Source organism: Haliotis asinina, chromosome 5 (genome assembly GCF_037392515.1).
Source record: "Haliotis asinina isolate JCU_RB_2024 chromosome 5, JCU_Hal_asi_v2, whole genome shotgun sequence".
Taxonomy (NCBI): domain Eukaryota; kingdom Metazoa; phylum Mollusca; class Gastropoda; order Lepetellida; family Haliotidae; genus Haliotis; species Haliotis asinina.
Genome location: NC_090284.1, coordinates 7,297,308 through 7,321,810, shown reverse-complemented (window position 1 = coordinate 7,321,810; position 24,503 = coordinate 7,297,308). Strand labels below are relative to the sequence as shown.

General features: G+C 39.4%; 1 protein-coding gene across 1 annotated transcript; it reads left to right on the top strand.

Annotated features, from left to right (window-relative positions):
* The first annotated feature begins 9,062 nt into the window (after positions 1 to 9,062).
* LOC137284450 (ankyrin-1-like) lies at positions 9,063 to 22,504 on the top strand. The gene is made up of 10 exons (XM_067816257.1): positions 9,063 to 9,122; positions 10,625 to 11,227; positions 12,243 to 12,389; positions 13,841 to 13,954; positions 14,140 to 14,277; positions 14,912 to 15,037; positions 16,090 to 16,166; positions 16,376 to 16,502; positions 17,154 to 17,368; positions 19,028 to 22,504. The coding sequence occupies exons 1-10, from the start codon at positions 9,086 to 9,088 to the stop codon at positions 19,586 to 19,588; spliced, it is 2,145 nt and encodes a 714-aa protein (XP_067672358.1). The 5' UTR covers positions 9,063 to 9,085; the 3' UTR covers positions 19,589 to 22,504.
* The last annotated feature ends 1,999 nt before the right edge of the window (positions 22,505 to 24,503 follow it).

Sequence of the window (24,503 nt, the reverse complement as noted above, 5' to 3'; positions counted from 1 at the left end):
ACCACATCACTGAAATGAACATGGTTTTATCCTTCACGTATGATTGAAATGAACATGGGTTTAGTTGTCACAGCTCACCGAATACCCGTGCCTAGTAAATGTGCACGATCACAAGCTTATATATCACACACAGCTGTGTATGCTACAATATTGTATTTCACATTTGTAATAAATACTATAAGGTTACATGTCATATGAGATAACACAGGTTGATCCAATACTTGACTATCAAACTCAGTGTTTGCATCAAACGTGAGATCAAAACACCCGCATATACCTGTCTGTCACACATTTCTCAGATGAAGATGGCACATGTTTATCTCACGTTTGTAAGGCTGACTGACTGACTGAGTATAGTATCGCTTTTTTACGTTTGTAAGGAATAATGTAAGGATGTTTACATGAGATAACACACGTGGGTCGCACGCCTGTCCGTCACATTCAGTTAAATATATAACAACTTTTTTGTTGGAAAAGCACATATCATCTCACATTTATTAGGAATGCACCCGTTTCTTGCGTAGCAGTATATACCTCCGTTGACCATTCGAGTTCATATCACGCCGTTGCAGGCCACCAAAGTCAATGCCACTCGTGAAGATCCGTGATAGAGTTGGTCCTCAGTAGCCCATGCATGTCGTAAGGGGTTACTAACAACATCGGGTGGCAAGACTCGCTGACACATGTCATACGTTGGTGCTCACAATGTCAGTAATTAGATTGTCTGGTCCAGACTCTTATGTAATGCTGAAATGTTGTTAAGTGCTACGTTTTACAACAAACAAACAAGCATAGCCCGTAGGTTACGACACTAAACACTTGTGGTATACAACTGGGTATGGTAGAGGTCTCTTTCAGTTGTATGATCAACTGTATAAAAGGGATCCAAATACGAATTAAGATACAGAACACACGCGCAATAACAGTTCTAATCGCAATAAGATGATTTTCTTTCCAAGGCGGCGCAATCAGTTTTCACTCACTCAATTTACAATGTTGAATGTTCTGTGTGACTTTACTAACTGCTTCTGGTGTGTGATATTGTTCACGTCAATAACGTTCGATGAACTCGAATTACTTTAGTGTCATCTGAGAGAATCCTCACAAGATGCTCAAGTTGTTTCAAAAGTTCACAAAAGGGGTACACGTGTATATCTGGGCAGGATTCACATGTATATCTGGGCAGACTCAATTGTAATTAAGGTTGCTACTACTTTCGAAAACCATCTCAAATTGGTTATATTACTTAGTTGATTGACTCTTGGAGAAGATGTATGACGAGTCCTAGACATGTTCACTGACAATGCTTGCATGTTATTATCATTGTTACACTATAACAATACGATGCAAATGTTGAACACACCAACTTCTACTATCATTGTGACCATTACATGTTTCCACAATACTGTGATCTGTTACTGTTTTCAGCAATAAGACATGTCAGATAGCATAAGCGGTTTTTAATTGATGTTTTGTTGTTACAAGATAGAAACGTTTGCGTTTTGGAAGGTAGGTGAATGTCGATCACATAAGATAACAATCATGATCAAACTGTACATATCCAGCTTCTGAAGATGTTTATTCAATTCACCCCCTTGTACCGTATATGTTATCTCCCTATCTTATGATGAATAAACTGGACCCATTCCCTACCTAGTTTCTTTTGATCCCTGTTGTTCTTCTGATCCCTATTATTCTTTTGATCCCTATTGTCGTCCAATAATATTACAGCCATAAACGAGAGAAAATCTGAGCTAAAGTATCGATATGAGACAGGGCGATTTCACTTTCGAAATGAAACAATGGTAAAAATTTGGTCCAGGATGTTTTTATCATAATAGATATATTACCCTTGATAAACGAAGATAAGAATTGATTACATGTAAGAGTCCGTGACACACATCGTTTTTGTTAGCTTAACAGCTTATAGATTATATTTTAAACTTGCCATATCATGTTGTGTGGTTAGTTCAATAAAAAAAACTTATTTCTTCATGTTCAACGTTTAGCGAAGAGACAGTAAATTTTACGTATTGTACACTGGATATGAGGCAACTGTGTATAGATGTATCGTTGTGTTACATGTATGATTTGACTATCAACACCGTTTTATTGTTAATCTTTATATAGTTTTAATTTAATTTTTAGATGGAAGTGTAGGTGGCTAGTTTGCGATGTAGTCGATTCATATCATCCTCCTATATAACACACACTCGTTAAACCGGACGCCTAAGCAATCAAATCAACGTTACGTGATGAAACGAAACTGGAATCATCCGAAGATCTATGGGAGGGGATTAACAAACATTCTTGTAGTATCTTATGCCTGAAAATAGTTTTGCGCCACTACTTCCTGTGCCCTTCCACACATGATATTGACCTGGAGCCCGTTTTACAAAAGCCTCTTAAATGTAGGAGATCGAAACCCATACGACCTTGTTTACGACCCTCTTCCGACTTCTTTCACAAAGAGGTCGTATCCACGTCGTACGTTGCGGTCCTAAATCCAGGTTGTACATTGTTTTAGAGGTACTTCGTCGAATAGCCAAACTATGTGTTATCCTCAAAGTATTTCAAAATAGAAACTCAGTTTCAATAACAATGCAAATGTCATGTTTTTAATTGAAAGTACAGGTTATTTTATTGTATTAACTGGATTCTCTGACTAAATTCCGTGGAAAATTACAAGATAAAATTGTAAATCATTTCCATTAATATTATCAGTTTTACGTACAAGGCTTGAATTAAATTGTATATATGCATCTTAGATGCCACCAATACCCGATGAATAGCTTCTGTTTGATAGATGAGATTCACGCGGGATGGTGGCTAAGACAGGCTTGCAGTTTGTACAAGTAACTAGTTGTCAAGTAAATAGTCATGTATCCGTTACAAATATTTGATCATCGATTTGTGCATTCCAGCATGAGCATGACGTCTTGGAAAAAATGTATTATTATACAGTACATTTTTCATTTAATATACTCATGGAAAAAATTAAGGGAACACATGAAATAGCTGTGACTTTTAATCTTGAATCAGTAAGAGAAAAGTTGATACAGATGTAAAGGCTTATGTCAAGTGATGAAAATCAATAACGGGTGTGTCCCCCATGTCTGTGGAGAGCTGCTTGGCATTGTCGTGGCATGCTGCGAATGAGTGTACAGATGGTACGAATCGGAACAGGTCCGTTCCGAACATTGCGGCCATGAACATCCCAAAGATGTTCGATGGGGTTAAGGTCAGGACTTTTAGCCAGCCATTGCAACAGCCGGACACCTGCAGCCCTCAGTCTGTCCCGACAAACATGAACGATGTTAGGGCAGGCATTGTCATACTGGAACTCGAACATTAGACCAGTTGTGCGCGCAAAGGGGGTCACAATCGGGTTCAAGATCTCGTCACGATATCGTACACCTGTTATCCTGCCATCAACACGCACAAGATCTGTTTTTGCTTAAAGGTAAACCCGCCCCACACCATAACAGAGCCCCCTCCATAACGACCATGCTGTTTGATGGTGCAGGCTCTGTGACGTTCCCCAACGCGTCTCTAAACTCGAATTCGACCGTCATTATGGTCTAGTCTGTACCTGCTCTCACCACTTAACATGGTGTTTCTCCATTGACGTACGGTTCTTCCTCCATGGTTCCGTGCCCACTGCAGTCTCAAGCGCTTGTGTTGCTCAGTCATGTTGATTCCAACCAATGGACGGCGGCTTTTTAGACCAGCCGATTTAAGACGATTACGCACAGTACGTGAACAAATTCTGACGTTTGTTCTTCGCCTGAATTCCTTATTGATTTTGGAGGAGGATTTGAACCTGTCTCGCAGAGCAATAAGGCGTAGGGTCCGGTCAGCCCGTGGGGTGGTTTTCTTTTTCCGTCCCCGACCACGCCACATTTTGACGTCACCGGTCGCTCTATAGAGATTCCAAAATCAGGATATCACGCTAACAGACTTGTGAAATGTTGTTTCAACCTGTCGTAATGAGTTTCCATCATTAACCATGCGAATTGTCTTCCGTTTCTGTGCCAAAGTTAAATACTGTCTCGCCATGTTAACAATGTTTTTAACCGTTGTGTTTGACAGTGCACATACATGTAACGTGTAAATCTAAGTGCATGTAACTTCAGGAGCATGTAGTGCACGTGCATGGAAAGCATTATGGTGAGTTTGAGTGAACTGCTCTTTACGAAAACGATAATACACGGTGCTGAAGTTAGTAAACAGAAATTTTGAATTGCCCTAAGAAACATGCGTTCCCTTAATTTTTTTCCATGGGTATATAAAAATGGTAAGTGATGTTTGATTCACGTGTTTAGTTTCAAAATGTATCCACAGACCGACTTGCTCATAACGATCAGACCCGTGAAGACCCTGGGTTGTCTTCAGCAACCCATGCTTGCCACAAAAGGCGACGTGCTAGGCGTGTCGTGAGAGGCGACTAACGCGATCGGGTGGTCAGGCTCGCCGACATGGTTAACACATGTCACCGGTCCCAATTGCGCAGATCGATGCTCACGCTGTTGATCACTGGACTGGCTGGTCCACACTCGATTATTTTCAGATTGCCGCTATACAACTGGAATATTGTTGAGTGCGGCGTAAAACTAAATTCACTCACTCTTAAAGGTCATATGCTGATCAAGAGAGGGCGAAGGGTATTCTGCAATAGGTCGCTCCAGTGTCGACTTATTGCAAGACTAAAACTGGTTGCTGTAGGTTAATGTTAAACGTACTGACCAAGGTACCGCGACTACGTACATACGTTTCTGACTAAATCATGGTATACATTCTGAAATGTTCAAGTTTACTTGAACGTGACCTTCTTAAAATATGTGTTGTCCTGTTTAAGGAGAGTGTGTTGTATGGTATCAGTACAGGTGTTTGTCACAATGTTCGTCACGACATGCACTCCTTATATGGTGTAACGATTTGTGGGCCATCACGTGGGTTCATAGGCTGTAAGGCAAAGCATACTGTGATCTGTATAATGCGTTTTCATTGAATTCCATCGTTATCTTTAATAAAGTTTTACTATACCTTTGTGTTGTGTCTCATTTCAAAGCGGACATGGATGCTTGGTTGTTTGCTGTTTAACGTCGCAGTCATCGGTAGTCCAGCTAAATGGGGACGGTCTCTCAATAATTGGGTCTGGACCAGACAATCCAGTTATCAACAGCATGAGCGTCTATGTACGTGATTGGGATACGATGACATGTGTCAACCAAGTCAGCCAACCTGACCACCCGATCCCGTTAGTCGCCTCTTACGACAAGCATGGGTTGCTGAAGATCAATCCTAACCATATCTTTAGGGGCTGGACGAGGATGCAGTTTTGAGAAGACAAGTTTCTAGTCGTATTTTTGGAGTGACTGAGTAGTTACCTCTTTTTGCAGTACGTCAGCACTCTAGCGGCGGGGACGCCTGAAAAGGTCTTCATATATTACATGCATGTGGCGAATGGAAACCGGAACTCCGTCGCGAATGGGAATGCTTCTATATCGTCCAGGCTATCCACCGCTATCCCCAGTTTGATAGCACTTGATAAGCAGAGCTCCGCCGGCAGGTCCCGGTATTTCATAAGACTATTTTTTACGTCACCACAGGCGTGTTCGGGGTACACAACATATTATTCCACCGACCAGCTGAACATTCATATTTGATACCCGAAACACTGGAAATATACCCAGGGGCATTGGTTAAACATTGGAAAGTTTGAATCAACATTACTATCTTATTTTCGAGGTTATTCGAACAAACTTAACTACGTTAATATGTAATTAATCTGTCTGTAAGGAGAGGGGCAAACAAAAGTAAAGTTTAGTGACGATTTAGGATGTGGGCAATGTATATGTGTTCACCAACGATGGTATTGATACGTGGATTTTTGTAACTATCAAGAACACATGCAAAGGCAAGTCACCCAAATTGCAGGAAAATATCATTCAAGTAGGAACAGATAATTAGTGGTTGTCGACGCTGATGAGTCAGATTGAGAAAATAACCTTCACATATCTGACGTATATGTGTTCACCAACGATGGTATTGATACGTGGATTTTTGTAACTATCAAGAACACATGCAAAGGCAAGTCACCCAAATTGCAGGAAAATATCATTCAAGTAGGAACAGATAATTAGTGGTTGTCGACGCTGATGAGTCAGATTGAGAAAATAACCTTCACATATCTGACGTTAACCTGGTTGAAAGCGTTGAATGTTGAAAGCTGGATCAGATAATCCTCATCAAAAGTCGTATGAGGCTCTTTGAAATCGTGTCATATGTCCACAAACAGATGTTTGAGCTGTAGGAATACTACTCGACATACAGGGGATGTTGACTTCCGGAAAGTTGGAGACATCACTCTTGTCACACTGTCTTGTGAAGAGAATTCTCTCAATTGAAACTTTATCCATAGATCTAAATACGAAAGATGGTCTCACAGGTCTCCTTTATATCTAGTTTAGGAGGAAAATCAGTGGAAGGGGGCTGACTATTTTGATTGTTACGGAACGATAGCTGATATTTAACGACATCAAAGCAAATTTCTCGACAAAGTGATGGGATTGTACGCGTGTTGAGGGAGAGTTACGTCCCCTGACCTTGGGCGCTACCCACTAAATTTCTGGCAGATCTCGGGGGCTTGCATGTATTTCCGAAAATAATACAAGCCCTTGTGTTGCAGTTATGATATCAGTTTAACACATCTGTTTCGTTTATTTTCTTTTCGAAAAGCAATGGCCTTTTCACTTTGTAGATAGACCATTAATATGTTCATTTATCAGTGAGAATCTGGATTATATAAGAGAGGGGTGTACAAGTGGTGTGCAACCAAATTTATATGGCACGCATAGGGCAAAGGTCCTTGGAAGAATGAATGAATGAATGAATGAATGAATGAATGAATGAATGAATTTCCATAAAAGTATCATAATATGTATGGCATGATTGGTTTTGTTGTTTTGTTGTTTTTGTTTGTTTGTTTGTTTGTTTTTTACGTTTAGGGCTTCGGGGATTTTTTTTTACTTGTGACATGAAGGAGGGTAGGGGGTGCGCTTATCACAACTATATGGCAGACGTCTGTTAATATTCGTATCTGGACCAGACAGTTCAGTGAATAGCATGAACATATCGATCTCCGCAGTTGAGATACGATGACATGAATGGGCGGAAACACCCTTTTGGGAAAGGGGGGGATGCACACATCAGAGAAAAGGATGGGTTTGGGTACGGGGAGGGGTGGTGAAAATTTCATTTTTCAACCGAGTTTCAATGGTCATTTAACAAACTTTCATGACAGTTAAGCTGTTAATATCCACGCACGCACGCACGCACTCATGCACACACACAGACAAATAGTCCAGCCAAATTCTATATGGCGGCGGTCTGTAAATAATTGAGTCTAGACCAAACAATCCAGTGATCAACAACATGAGCATCAGTCTGCGTAACTAAGAACCGATGACATGTGTCAACCAAATCAGAGAGCCTGACCACCCGAACCCGTTAGTCACCTCTTACGACAAGCATAGTCGCCTTACGTGGCAAGCATGGGTTGCTGAAGACATATATCCCATCCCGGATCTTCACTTGTCAGGCGCTAAAAGAGGGTAAGTCCTTTCCCTAGCTCTCTCCATCACGTTGTTACGTAAAACAAGTCAGTATGCCACATATGCGTAGGACATCCGTGTTATTTAAAACGAGGCATGGTATCACATCAGTTGGGCTATTCAAATCATGAATTGCCCATAACACGTACCAACAACAGAAATCGCAATAATGTTTCTTTTAATTTGCAATCGGATAAGTATAGTTTTAGATTGTTTTAATCTATTTAATAGATTAATATTTAATAATTAATGCTTTTCGTAAATCAATGATAAGATAACATTTCGTGGATTCCACACTGCACACATTTCATGTTGGTGCAGTAGCTTGGGGCAACCATACCGAAACATAAGTCTCCTTAACCTATTCAGTCTGACCTACTTTTCAGCCGATTAGAATTTTCTCGAGTGAAAGTGAAAACAGACACCACAAACAACTCTTTAAACTGAATTCCAATTCCTTGTTTCATAAGAAAAAGGCATTTACAAATGAATTTTCATATTAAACTTTAATAACACCGTCTTTCTATACTTTATGTCGAAGTTCAGGCATCATACACACACTGATACATTAACTTTGGAATCACAGACTACCCCTGTTTGATGAGGTCGGAAAATGATTTACAATGCATCTGACTCACTGGTTACACCTGTTATGTGTTTTCTGTGCTTATTCAGCGTAGCTCTGTAACACACAAACAGGTTGATATAATATCAGTTCCGTACCAGACCACCAAACTTTCCTAGCGGCAGAGCCTCCTCTTGAGATTTTCACGATTTCCAAGTTTCCGTTTGTCAGAGCTCGCTGTGTGACAGCACGCCGGACTAAATGTTGCAATATGCAAGTGCTACAAGACTTATCGAATCACTCTGATTAATATTCATGCATAATAGTCTAAATATTTCTGGACTGGTTTTCGCACTATGTTGCGCAATAGGACGGAACCCAGTCTACGGGCAACTGACTGTTCTGTAATCAGTGTTTCGACATGACGATAATTGTCGTATCAACTACATGACAAATTTCTTGTTGGTTCCATTTGTGGTCACTTTGATGTAAACGGGTGGGTAATCTCTACTTTCCAGTAAACTTAAAATGCATGTTTATATATATAAACAATATATGATACATGTTTTCTGCACATACAGTCATGGCATCTACATGTTAGTACATGTTATAGTAATGTATATCCACAGGTGTTATGACAGAAGGATCATTAAAGGGTGTACATCTACAATAGTGAGTTGGCAAACAGATGACCGCTGGTTGAGATGGTGTCAGTTTTAACTCTCTTATAAATATCGATCCATTTGATAAAAGCCAGAATGCACTATTCAAAGGGGGTTAAAGAACACCAAAGTTAGTATGTCACTTCAATGTGATACATATTCACTCAGATTTGAGAACCGTTTTGTTATGTATCAAAATGCAATGAACTCTCCCTTACAACAACTGGTCCCTAGTTATCAAAATGGCTGCCACCAGTAGAATGTATCCAAGAAATAACGGTACAGTTTTTTCCGTGATTCTTCCCACGTGACCGGCTATACTCTGATTAATTCATGCCTTTTGAAGACATCAGAGTTTGCTTTATCATTTTTAGGTATATAAAAGAGCTGGGCAAATGAAATGATCCCCAAACAAAGGTCGTACTGTCGGATGTTTTTGTGTAGATATGTTCTGTTTTCGATCATTCAGATCCTCGTCAGTGTGTATGGGTGTTCCATATTATCGTGACCTGGTGACACTAGTGTTACCTCCTTTTCGATTGTAGTCTTATGAACATATGCCTTGGGTTTAAATCGGTCACATCTGTCTCGTATAACTTGATCTGCAACCAGTAAGCAATCCGTAAACATGCCATCTAGTGGATTCCTGTCATTCCAACCAAGATCAATCTGACCTAAGTTTCGTATAAAATAGCTCATTTTTTCCTCATAAGCAATACTTTTTTAGGTTTGACCCACCATAACCATTCTTTTACCATTTCTGTTAATACTTTTGATAATCCTAGTATTTGTACAATTATTTATTTCAAAAACATATGGATTGAGCAACAACTATGCATTTTACTATTAATTATTTTTACAAAGCTCAGCATACAAAACTCTGTCACCTTACAACCCCAAATCCCGCATGCACCATTGGTTACTAGAGTTGATGGTTCAGACTAGGATAGCTTACCCCTAACTCTATCCTTAGCTCATTCTGATCAAACAGTTGCTTATAAAAAAAAACGTCTAGGCAATCTGAGGGGATAGTTTTTTGGAAGGGTAATGGCTACTAACTCTTATCAGATGAATTCAGTTTAATTTGAGTAAACTCAGAACAGTTTTTATCATGTTTCATTAAAAAATGGCTTTAATCATCTGTGAAAGTACCTGCCGTCCATTTGTTAGGTTGACTGATATTATTGTTTTTATAAGCTCAGCTACATGCTGAAAATGTGAGTTTGATCCTCCATACACTAAATCCAAAAAGGTGTGGTCTGAAATGTTCACAAAGTATGACTGAGCTGTGGTAAGCAGTCATGAAAAACCTCCAATTTTCCCTAATTTTTCATTGATATTATGCATATCCTTTGCTTTCACAAAAGAGTAAATACAGACAGTGGGTTCATGAACTGTCATACTTATGGTGAAACCTGTGACTGAGTTTCCACCACAGTCTGTAATTTCCCAACTAATTTAGAAATAAACTACAAGCATCCACATCTAATGCAGGGAAACTAGTGTGTTAAATCCTAGACCAAACTATGGCATTGGATGGGGAGAAATTAGCATATTATCACAATCCAATCGTCTTAGATACTGCAACGCTTTTAATTACGGCATCAACTCAGAGCAGTGATGTGGCACTTTAAAAACAATGCATGATATATCCTTAGCAGATATTTAGTGGTATATTTCTTCAGGAAGAATACAATAAATAGTGTCTACTGTTGCCATTTTTCTTCAAGACTTCTTAATGGCTAAGATTGTAATGATAAATACATTTGTCTTTCTTTTAGGTGAGAAAATATCTGCCTATGAGAAAAGAGAAATAAGACGAAGAATTCGCAAATTACAGGACACAATATCGGAAAACAAGATTGAATTAGTCAAAGAAATAATAGCTGGAGACATTGATGTTGATTTTTACTACAGAGGCCAAACAGCTTTACAGTTAGCAGTCCGAGAAGGCCACTTTGAAATATGCCGTCTGCTAATAGACAAAGGGGCAGACGTCAACAAAACAGATGCAGAAATGAACTCACTGTTGAATAGTGCATGTTGGAGAGGTCATGGGGATATTGCACAGCTGCTCATAGAAAACAGAGCTGATGTTGACCTTTGTAATGACAATGGTGCATCGCCATTGAACGTTTGTGCCCTGAAAGGCCGAGAGGATATTGTGAGGTTTTTGATACAGTCAAATTGTGACCTTGATATTCTGAACAGTCGTGGTCAGACAGCATTGTTTACTTCGGTGCAGCAAGGAAATATTGAAATAATGAAGATTCTTCTTGAGGCTGGGTGTAGTAAAAACACCAGCGATCACTCCAACAGAACCCCGCTTATCCTGGCAGCTAGTCAAGGGGATGTTGAAGCAACCTGCATCCTCCTGCAGTCAGGTGAGTGAGAGATTTGACATGCAGTTTTTCCCTGTCTGTAATTATTTGTATTCAATTAAATTCCATTGATTGGTTTGTTGGCTTTTTAACACAGCACCCAGGTATAAGATGGCTGTCTGTAAATAAGCAAGTCTGGACCAGACAATCCAGTGATCAACAGCATGAGCATCAGTCTATGCAACTGGGATTCAATGATTTGTCTCAACCATGTCAGAGAGCTTGACCACTCGATCCCTTTAGTAGCCAACAAGCAGGGACTGCTGAAAACCAATTCTAACCTGGAACATCTAGGGTCAAATCCCTTTGAACAAAGTGAACAATTAGGGTGACCCCTTATTAATATGTTTTCAATTCATATACTTTTGTGCTGGAATTCAAATCAGACTCATCTCATTTGTTATCATGGAAGTCTAAAAAAAAATCAGTATGGTGTCATACATTCAATATATTTGTGACCCGTGAAGGTCCGGGGGTAGAATAGGCCTTCAGCAACCCATGCTTGCCATAGAAGGCTACTATCCTTGTCATAAGAGGCAACTAATGGGACCAGGTGGTCAGTCTTGCTGATTTTGTTGACACATGTCATCCGTTCCCAACTGCGCAGATCAATGATCATGTTGTTGATCACTGGATTGTCTGGTCCAGACTCAATTATTTACAGACTGCCGCCATATGGCTGGAATATTGCTGAGTGCGGCGTAAACTCACTCACTCACTCAATATATTTATATGAATTTTCTTAGAAATATGAACAACAATAGTCTTGGCTTAGAAAGGGCAAAATGTCTCAAAATGTTTCTAAAAGGTAGGTCTCTTCAGTAAATACAGCATTCCTCATAACTTGAGGTATGTATAAAATCTGAGAACATTGTTATTGTATGTAATGAAGGAATGCTTTTTAGTGGGGTTTTTTCGTTGAGGGGGAGGTGGGGTTTCAGCATTTTTGGTCAAAGTGAATTCATTAGAAAACTCTCATGTTTTTAAGGATACCACATGTTCATACTTAACTTTTCAGGCTGTGACATCAATCGACAAGACCGACTTGGTCAGACTGCCTTGTATCACTGCGCATCTCAAGGTCACTTAGAGGTTGCCATGGCCCTCATTAAAGCTGGAGCAGACGTCAACCTTGCCACCATTAAAGGATTCTCTCCCCTTCTTGGTAGGAAAGTGTAGTGAAATTGTGTGTGTTGTTTGATTTAGTTATTAACTAGACCTTGAGATGTTTTAGTTACTTGAAGAGTAAATGAGTTTACTTTTACCCTGAAGTTTGACAATGTTCACTGTAGGGAAACCAGAAGTGTGCTTCACACATACACCCATTGTGGATTTAGAATCCAGATCTAAGGCATATACAACTTATTACAAGAAAGAAATTATCCACTACATCAACACTCATATAAGATAAAAGGGAAAAGATGAACTTTTCCACATGTTGGTCTATTTATATATTAATGTCTATATTTTTGCAGAATACATGATGCATATAAAAATGGATGTTAAAAGTAACTACCTAGAAGCTTTGTGTTGTGGTATAGTTACAGCCTGGTTCATATGTTTTGAAGTCTGCTGTCCTACCTAATTTAAATGCTAAAACTGTTTCAACAATCATTATGATCATAGTGTTTTTGCTAATTTTTGGAAATGTTTGTTTGCTTGGGGACTTAATGTAGTATAGACGCCTTAGCAGCTGGAACTGAATGGTTGATAAATCATGCTGCACCTGCCAACAGTATTGCAAAGTCTGAATGTGCTGACAAAAATTTGTTTACATCAAGATGTTTGCTTAAGGAGTCAGTCAAGTTCTTGTCCAGCACTTCTCGCACCGAAGTTGGACTTCTGTAATGATTTACACTTTTGTAGCAACCAAATCTATGTTGTGAATTCTCATGTAATACACCTATTATGTCACATTAGCCCACGCCACCTTGGGTGAAATGGTAATCTCTTGTCATGGTACAGTATATATTGTGGTACAAGGCCTTCAGTTCAGTCCACTTTGGTTCGGTGTATATGAGAACTTACTTCCTGGAAAATAGCATCAAGCAAAGAAACACATAGATTTCGAAAAAAAGATTCATTTTCTAGTCATTTTGGAAAAGGTTTAAGAGGGTTAATAAACTGATGGCATGAAAACCAAAAATGTACAGTTATAAAATCATTTGCGGACATGATTATTTGAAAAAGTATTCTGTTATTTTTTACTGACCTGTTTACACAAGCTCAGCCATGCTGAGGTGCATATATGAAACGAAATACAAGATTACCGATACTCCATTAAGTTCCATTCAGTACTCCAAATGTTCTTTAAGGGTTTAAGTACTCCTATATTGAAAAAATGCTCCTATGTACTCCCGATGTTTAAAAAGTATCTGGAGCCCAGGCTGAATGTTTGGAATGGATCACAGTATACCGAACCAAAGGCAAAATTCTGATGTTGTACTTAAACCATGGTATACAATTTCACTCCAACACAGAATTTGTTGTAATCCTATTAATATAGCCTAAGCAGTTTAGAATGAAACAAGTTCCTGTGTGTTCTTCTTTTGTATTGTCAGGTTTAGCAGGATGACTTATCTTTTAATAATGATCCCGTGTGGTGCTTTCTGTCAGATTCCATCCGAAACAATCACATTGAAGTGGCCAAGGTGCTGATAGAAGCCAGGTGTAACATCAACTTGAAAGACAGGCTTCATCACGCCCCAATACATGAGGCCATTAGACAAGGTAAGACGATGTGACCGTGGTGATGCATATTTTTACTGCTATGTTTCGACTCCTGAGTCCATTGAAACAGGTATGGTTTTAGTTATATGTGGTCAGATAATTAATACAAGTATTGAATTGAACACTTAGTTTCTTGCCACCAATTATAGGCCTGTTATAAGTTGCTTCTTTCATTCTCTTGTCAGTGTCCCAGTATTTTGGAGATCCGGGAAAGCCGTCCATCAACATTGTTGAGCTGCTGGTGTCAGCGGGAGCGGATCTTAGCATCTGTGATAGCGAGGGCTGGACTCCACTCTACCAGGCTGCATCCAGTGGAGACCTTGGTCAGTGACAGTCAAACTCATTTCTTAGTCTTTGAATAGTCAGTCAGTGTCATAGTAACAGTGTCATAGTAATGTCGTCATAGTAACAGTGTCATAGTAACACTGTCATAGTAACACTGTCATAATAACGATCAGTGTCATAGTAACACTGTCATAGTAACAGTGTCATAATAACGATCAGTGTCATAGTAAAGTCGTCATAGTAAAGTCGTCATAGTAACAGTATCATAGTAATGTCGTCATAGTAACAGTGTCATAGTAATGTCATCATAGTAGCACTGTCATAGTAACACTGTCATAGTAACACCGTCATAGTACTGGTTAGTGTCATAGTAACAGTCTCATAGTAATAGATAAACAGTTGAGGACAGTTCACATTAACTGTCCTAACTGTCCTAGTTATGGTCTAGTCACAAAACAATTAGTCACAATTGTCACAGTCACAGACAGCTAGCAGAAGTAAACTCATATACCTCAGCTAGGAACTAACCTACAATTGGTCAGTTGGTAACCAGTGTTTCAAAACTTAATGTTTGTTAAAATTTCTTCATCAGTGGCACATACCTCCAGAATCATCAACTCATCTTCATTCAAGACTTTGCATGCATTGTTACAGTATTTTGATCTTTTGTAGAAATAACAAAGTTGTTATTGAACAATGGGGCTTCCTTGGAAGTGTCAACAACAGCAGGGGAGACAATCCTACATGGCGGCGTGTACGGAAACAACCCAGACATAATCGAACTGCTGATCCAATCAGGTGGGTGACCTGCGTCCACTGAAAACAATGAATGTCCGTATTTCAAACCTAACTGATCATAGGCATAGCCGTGATAGAAGATGAAGGATGACTGATTAGGTATTTGCAGACGCTATCAAAGGCTGAAACATCGCAACAGTAAAGACCAAGCAAAGTAAACCCACTTCAAAAGTGCCACGTAAGATATTTGTTTCATGTTGACAGCTAACATTATCAATCTCACTGAAGGGTGAGAGGTATTAGATAAGAGGAAATCAAAACAACCTATTGCCAGGAATGATTCTAAGATGACAAAAATCAAAATCTTGTGAAATATTTTGGTGAAATGACATTCCTTGTGTACAAGTTTATTGCAACCTTAAATAAAGAATTCCACAATTTGTGATAAAGTTAACATTAGTTTTGCAACCAAGTATGTTATCAGAATAATCTTTTTGCACAGATGCTCATATGCATACGTTCACTGGACAGCATAAGAAGAAAGATAACATGAATGGTTTACTGATAGACCACCAATAGTATGTCTGTGTGTCCTGTTACTTACATCCTCGATATCTCCAGGTTATACATTCTGATAAGTCTCCACTATACCCTGGATGCATATACGGCTCGGCCAGATATTGTTATTACCTCCTTTGGCTGGCTCCGTATCTCACAGTTGCCAATCAGCTAAGCTGCTGTTGCAACCAAGCTTGCCAGTGTCAAGAAAGATAGCAGTTGCAACTACAAAGATTTGTTCGCAGTGCAAAATTGACAGGTCCAAAACTTAAGAGAAATACTTTCGCAAACTCCTTCCACCTCTTTCAGAGTATCTCCGCTTCATATGTACTGCCACATTTAATCAGATAGATAATGTAAAAAGTGAAAGTGAGTTCTGACTGGTTTGCTCAACTTCCCAGCGTAGACACCACATTGGGTAAAAGCCAGCCAAGAGAGGTAATAAATTCATCTGGCAGGGCCGTAGATGCATCCAGGGGTATAGTGGAGAGTTATCAGAATGTATACCCTGGAGGTATCAAGGATGTATTTCTTACTGCTTTGAATTTCAATAGGTTGCAAGGTCAACCAGGTGAACTCCCAAGGTCAACACCCTCTCATGGCAGCTGTGATGTCAAGGTCACATGTATCGGTAGGTTGTGTCATACAATGATAAGGCAAACAAAATCTTGACATTGAAACAGCTTGCTAAATACATAAATAAACTCACCTTATTAATTCCATTGATCAACTTATTGACTGTCAGTGGTAATATGAGTGAGAAATATTAATAAGTCTGTAACCCCTGTAAATCCAGTTGAATTACTCATTTGTACTTGTGTTATATGAATGTTCTTTCAGATAGTGAAGGCTCTGATTGCAGCTGGTAGTGACTTGAACCTCCCAGAGAACAATGAGCAGCTAAGCCCTCTCCATGCCACCATTCATCACCACCATCATGATGCAGCCATATTGCTAATCAACGCAGGTAAATCTCTCCACAAGACTTTTAATGACAGAGTATATAGCAGGCTAGTTTTTGTTGTCTTGAGTGTTGATGATAATTTACCAAGTATTGACGTCTTCAATAATTTTTCACTGAATTCAGTTTATTTCAAAGAACAGGAGTAGATGGAGGAGTCTATGGATTAAAGTGTTGGCTTGTTAAGCCAAAGACCCGGGTTCAAATCCCAACATGGGTACAATGTGTGAAGCCCATTTCTGGTGTTGCCTGCCGTGATGTTGCTTGAAAATTGTGAAAAGCAGTGTAAAACCAAACTCAGTCAGTCAGTCAGTCAGTCAGTCAAAGAACAGGTACTGAGGGCGAGGGTTTCATGTCATGATGAGTGAAAAGAAACCTGATAGACATTTGCATCCGTGTTATGTTTAATCAAAGGCACCATGCCACTGGTCATGTTTTTCACAAAAGTGGTGACTATACCTCTGTATGACTGGCCTGTCCTTTTACATACAGGTGACATGCCATGATACGAATGGTATACTGCTCAAAGCAGCGTAAAAACCAGCTCAATCACTCCCTCACATAATCTGGAATAATCAGTTACTCATGAACAATCAATCAAGAACAATCATTTAAGATCCTCCCTACAGAGTATACTGTAGACACTGCCATCCTCAGGTTGTGACATCAACAGTGTCAACAGTCGAGACCAGACTCCACTACACAATGCATGTGAGAAAGGCAAGGCAGACATTGTAGCTCACATCCTCAAGCAGCCGCATCTCAACCCTGATGGTATCAAGTCGACTGCCCTTCCTCTCCATGCAGCAGCTGTCAACGGCCATGTGAACATCGTTCAGATGCTCCTGGAGGCTAAGTTCAACATCAACCAGGTCAAGTTTAATTCCACACTCAGTAGTGTTACAGCTTTATCACAGCAGTTTAGAGCAGTAAGGTGTTGGGTAACCTTATATGGACCTCAGTTTGTAAAGGGTAATTCAGCCCACTGCACTATCTTGTATGCAAATACTGGAGCCCCTCAAGGATGTGTCATTTACGTTGAAATGTACCTCTCTACCAATCAGAAAACAACATTTATGTGTAAGGTGAGATAAGATTGACTGTGTAAGTATTTTTCCACTGGGAAAATGTCTGGAGTGAATTATTGTTCATGGAATCCACTGCTAAGGCGTACTCTTTGTGAAAGATACTCCATACTCAAGAGCATGTTTATCCGTCCTTAACACAATCATAGATGTTCAAGCTTAGATGTCAGGACCTGAATGCCAGGATCTGGTGACACTGAGTTTGAATCTCTGTCACAACTATGTATAAACCATATATGGTTTATCAGCACCTCACTTGTTTCGTGGGTTTCTGTAAGGTAGTAATATCTAACAACCTGTGTTAATTTGAACTTGTCATGCAGCAATGAAACTAAATTACCAAACTGTGTTATAACTTAAGCATATACTAGATAAATAAGACTAGGGGGATACCTTAGCCGACTATCTTGTCATTGAGGCCTTGCGGGGCAAACGTGTGGAGTCTGAATATCCACCTTAGTTTGAGTGATCTCCTCTTTTGGGTGGTAGTAACAAGTTCAGGGTCCTCTCTGAGTTGTACAGTGATCTCATGGCCAGTATACCGACCGCAATGCCGGGAGATCTATGGAGTCGTCCACACGGGAAGGACACCAACCTACAACCAAACTAGGGAGTACCTACCACTAGCCTCAAATGCCAAAAACTCACATCCAAGCCGCCAACATAACACAAGCTGGCAAAATAAACTGTGACATTGGTAACAATGATTATCAATTATTCTAAGCTGTCTACTCTGCCCGGACCAGACACTTCTTGTCCACTGTATGTATATCACTCTGACTTATATAAACATAAGTCATCATACTTGATTAAACTCTGTCAATTTTTAACTTGATTTTCGGCCCCTCCTTATACCTATCAAACCGATAGGCCTCCATTCTTGTTTCCTTTCCTCAGAAAACGAAACAATGTATCACTGTAATACTTTAATACAATACCATAATAACAATACATAATATACATCCATTATCGATGTACATATCGGGCAGTCTTTATAACAATATAAATACACTTGCCGAGTATCATAAAGCATACTTACACAGTCAAGCCACCCACTTTCCAAAGCCCCGCCGGCAAAAAGATAGGGCTACCAAATCAACTTGGAGTCCTTCCAGCGGCAGCGGCACAACCCTGCAGGCAGTTGAACCACTGCCAAATACACACAATGGTTGCTGACGTCATAGCGTCAATCATCAACACTTGCCCACTGTGACATCACACAACAGCCACACACACAGAGTATATAAAGGGCTGCACAGCTAATGCAGAATGGTCTGATGAGTTCACTTAGAACGAAACCAGTCACCCCTCCTGCTACTAAAACAAGTGCCTTTCCCACTCCGACGTGGTCCACCGTCAGTTTCACTTCTTAAGCATATACTAATTTAAACAATATTTCATATGAAATAGAAGAGGTGTTAAAATGAACAATCCCATTATTTTCAGCTCAGTGATGGCGGCCTCACTGCATTGCAAGCTGGAATTCAGGAAAACAAATACTCCGTGAGCAAGACCTTGTTGCAATATGGCTGTGATGTTGACGCCCACGCCAAGGTGAAACGACTCATGAAGTGTTGTCTGCTGCAGGATGACCCACATCCTCACTTTGCCCTTGAACCTCTCTTCCTGGCCTTGACCCACAAGGACCTTGACCTTATGCAGCTGCTGCTTCAGTTTTACATCCACATACCCTACAAGGTTATTAAAATGCTGAATCATATTCTCAAACAGTCCCAAGAACTCAGGTTCCATTACAGTGCCGAGAGTAAGAAGAACATCCTTGATTTCTTCTCTCAAGCTTTGAAACAACCCAGACTCCTACAGGAGATCTGTCGATGCAACATCAGAGCAGTGCTGGGGTCATGGCCACAGGTCAAAGTCACAACCTTACCCATTGCAAATAAACTGAAAAACTACATCTTAATGACAGAGACTTTCTTGACACTGGAGGAACAGGAGAAGCTAGAGCAGGATCAGCTTGATCAGAATGGGTTTGTGACTGTGTGAAGGGTTTGTAGAGATTTGTCTATGGTGCTAATTACTGTTGTAGATCAATGGTGCTCAAGTCAAGCACACTATACCCTGGCATAGTGTTTAGATCATTAGTCTGGTATACGATGTGTGATCTTATATCATGATGGCTATCTGAAACCCGTATCAGCTTCTCTTTTCTTCAAATTTGGATCACATACATATATCATCTTTCTTTGTGAAAACAGGGGCACATATTGCCAAGTCATCATGGACACTGCATTTAACCCTTGGGCTAGCCAGGAAACTGTTGCTGTGAGTTCCAATCTAAATTGTGAAGCCTTTGTGACTTTTGGCTTGCCTCTGACATTAAGCTGTGACATTATCATGCAAGAGAATACTGTTGAAAGCAGTGGTACGCTATGGTCACAAAGCTGACATGCCATCATATAGCTTAAATACTGTTAAAATCAACCCAAAACCCAACTCAGTCACTCAATGCTAAAATGAATTCAGAAGTCAAAATGTGTGTCAGTCTCCTGCTACAAGACAGTCGCTAAGTATGAAGTCTGATGGCAGGGGTATGTGACAGTACCTTCAGCACTGTAGAATCAGGTACCAGTATCTTCAAGAACTCTGTATCATCATTCTGCCATGTCCTACCCAGACAATGGATGGATCCTGTCTGACTGTTTCTGTAGAACTTCATGTACCCAAGAGAAGACAATATCGTCACATAGTACTGATTGTACCTTGTATCCATTGTTCATGTTGTGTCATTGTTGATATCTATCACTTGTCACTTTTTATGACTATCGCCAGTAATACTTGCATTGCCAAAATGACTCTTAGCAAAATGTTTTGATTAGTCTATGTGCCAAGCCTAAGATCATGGACTCTCTGGATCAACATCTGTCACCAACTGGTCATGGCTGGTAAATTTCAGATCTGCCAGTCAGTGTGGATGCTTCCCAATCCTTGGTGAGCCAAATGTTTGATGCTGCATAGTTGATTTCTGAATGTTCTGATGAAAGTAATTCAGATTGTTGTGAATATTTGAAAACCCAGCTGTTCCTGAAGTTTTTCACAATTTTAGATGACAGATATTTATTCAGTTATTCAACTTCATGGCCAATAGGAGAATTGAAGTTTGACTGAATACTTGTGACCAGGTGTAAAATCAGCAATATTGTTTATTTCCATTTACATTTTGGAAGAAATACATTGTAAGAAACACGGCCAGTGTTTATAAATTGTCATGTTTGTATTGAATAAATTACACTAGAGATTAGAAAGGGTTACAGACATATTAATCTTAGATCATGATACTTTTTACAAAATAAACAAGACATGGAACTTGTCTTCCTTAACTCTAAGCTCACAAAGCAGGCATGATGAGTTCTACAAACACAGTTTCTAATGTAGATAACTGATACTGCAATCGTGAAGAGATACCATACTCACACCTTCATCAAAAGGCATCTATAATGTATCGTAGTTTGTTTTGTTTGATATTGAACAACCCTTACAGCAATAGGCCACCTATGTGACAGAGGCCAGTAAATAGTCAAACCCAGTGATTGATGTCATGAGCAACATCCATACATCTGAAGTAAAGTGAGGCTTCATCTACCAAGTCTGACCATTACATCCACTGAGTTCTCTTGTTGTTCTGTATTAGGTTCCTCAGGTCTACAGTCACAGGGACTGACCACAGCCGACACTGTGCTGACTCTGGGCCGACACTGTCCCGACATTGTGCTGACACTAGGCTGACACTGTGCTGACATAGAGCTGACGTTGTACAGACACTGTCCTGACTCTGTTTCGACACTGCACACTGGACAGACACAGTACTGACATTGGGCCAACACTGTGCTGACACTCTCCAGACGCTGCGATGAGACTGGGCCGACACTCTTCTGACACTGTGCCAACCCTTGGCTGATACTGCTGGCACTGAGCTGAGACAGTACTGACACTGTGTTGACAAATTTGTTCTTAAACCATCCACAATTTACAAATGATTATTTCCTATGCTGTTATTTTGACAGATACATTTCTATCTTCAAGACTCAAGACGATGGGGTAGCTTAGGGGTTAAAGTGTTCATTCATTACGCCAAAGATCTGGGCTCAATTCCCCAAATGAGTACAATGTGTGAAGGCCATTTCTGGTGTGGCCCACCATGATATCACTGGAATATTGCTGAAAGTGGCGTAAAACCAGACTCACTCATTTTGAGTCAAGTGAAACTGTTTCACAGGTCACTCTGCACAAGTGATTTGTCTAAATAACATAGTCTGCCTTAAGAGCATTGAGAACAGTCCAATGATATTGTAGAATCCCCATTTCCAATGTTGTATTCCCCCAAATGTGTTTATTCATAGTACAAACATTTTAGACTGTGACTTTCAAGCACCTCATTTCCCATTAATGCTTGTACAGATACTCTGGGTGATATACCACTTGTCACTACGTGGTTTTTGTTTAGAAGGCGTAATACCATTATATTTGATGTTTATTGTTATTGTGTGAATTTTATCAAAAGCTATCTAAGGGAGACAAGTTGTATAACTTACACCTTTCTACTTACCTCATAGCAACTCTCTCTCAAGTGTTGGCCTGCAGCTGAAACTGCTGAGTCCTTGTTGTTGTCCTATTTGGTCAGACTTCATACTGGGAATTTGTTTATGATAAATTTAATTGTTATTGTAAATTCCTGAATAACTCTCTATATTTTCATTGATCATTTTTGACATTTCACATCCGAAAATTTTTGTAACATCATGGTTTGACAAAGCCTGCTGTCAACAAAATATTTTAGTTGATGGGTTCCCAGTCTGAAAATGATTAAATTAAAATTGTTCTAGTTGTTGAACAGAAAGGACTACTTTTGGTGGTCCTAGATCTGAATGTTATATGTTCATAATAAACATTTTTTCAAGAGTTTTTGTGTTTTATGTTTCAATGCAAATCATTTACAGACTCTTTTTATAGGCATCTACAAGAGGTTGTACAAGTAGTTTTGAATATTGCTGCATATAGAATTGGGGTTTTTTTTCTCCTCCATTGCGTTAATTGTTTTGTTTTCATTTTAACATCTGAGAAAATGTTTAGAGAAAATGAATGAGAGTCTGCTATTCTCCATCATTTGTGTCATGGTATGTCATCTCAAAATAGTATCAAAACCGGATATTGTGCTGTTCAAAAGATTTGCCACTGAAACACATGACTATATATTCCTTAGTCATCTTGTGTTTCATGTCCATTTCAGTCTCTTCTCAGTTTGCATGTTGTCTGACACCACACACTACAATCAACAATATAAGCTGTAGGTCTGTCACAGCTGCTAATAAATAAAGCCATACATATATTTCGCTTGTTTTACAGATCTGCCAACCTTAACAATAAACAAGTCACAAAAGGAACCAAACTAATTTCAAATGACAAAGCTTTGATGATGAATTTGCTGTGTCAGGCATTCTAAATTAATGAAATGAGCATAACTTCTTTCTCTTGGCCCATCAACGAAATAATGTCCAGCCAGTTTGAGACTGTATTTGACTTCTTCATGTGCAAAGGGTACAACAACGCACAATTTCAGCATGATGGGATGGTGCTAAGGTAGCCAAGTAGTTAAAAGCACTTGCCCATAAAGCTAATGACCTGGGTTCGATTCTCTACATGGGTACAATAAGTGAAGCCCATTTGTGGTGTCCCCTCCATGATATTGCTGGTGTATTGCAAAAAGTGGCATAAAACTAAACTCATGCAACTTGTTGAGATCAACCGATCGCTTATGTTTTTTACATGATGGCACACAGGGCAGAATAGCACACACTCAGAGCATGCAGGCAGATGACCTTTGCTCTGGAATGTCAAAACTTATTGAAGCTGGCATGCCTGGCTAGTGATGGTTTAGGAGCTGGTCATGTTGCTTGAATCCTGACTTGCTCATTTTTGAGACATCGAGGTCCTCAAACACATAAACAAATAAGCATGTTGTTACAAATAGCTATCTTAATCGTAAGCAGTAACATCATTGGTCAGTTCTGAAGTGCCAGAGTATGACCTCAGTGATTCATCACTGGATGAAAGCAAAACCCATGTGGCTAAGGAGGGTTCTCCAGCCCTATGAATCTTAGGAAATCCAAGACGGTGAGCAGATAGTTTTACATGCACATGAGGCAGACGGTGAAAAGGATGGCGATGTCCAAACAGCTCAAAATTCTGACTGTGACAGCTGCAATTTTAGTGATGGCAGCAACACAATTATGATGTGGCGGATTCCAGTGATGATGACTTAAGTCCTTAAGACAATTTAATTTAATTTAAAAATAATTTTAAAATGTATCGGTATTTTTAGAGTGTGTCCCATCAATTTCAGAGGCTGGGAGTTAATAGTCTGAAACAGTTAATTTGTGAAATGAATACTCTTTCATTCATTGAAAATTTTTCTCATATGCGCTGTTTTATTGTCTATGAATTATCATGAATCAGTTATTCAACCTAATTTCACAATTTCAAAGATAATACTCAGAATCAAAGAAAGACATGACATAATACTATCAACACTGTTGTCTTACTTGTTAGAGACATTATACTGAAAAATCGTCAAAAATGAACCTTCCCAATTTCGGACATGTAGTAAGTCAAATTAAGCAGTACTACGACATTAAAAAATATACTGATTTAGTTTCCCATTTTTGTTCAGTTCTGTTGTCAGTCATTACATGCTACATTGAAAAGCTGATTTACTTGACTTTACCTCATTGACTACAATTTAAAGGTCTCTGTACTTTATGCACCTCAGCTATGTTAAATTGTGTGTGAATGATCAAAGTAACTACAAATTTGTAAACATGAAAAAAATATGAAATTAAAAAAATAAATAATTATTTAGGCCAGTAAGGTGTCTGAAAGGTTAGTAACATATTGGGTCATTAGC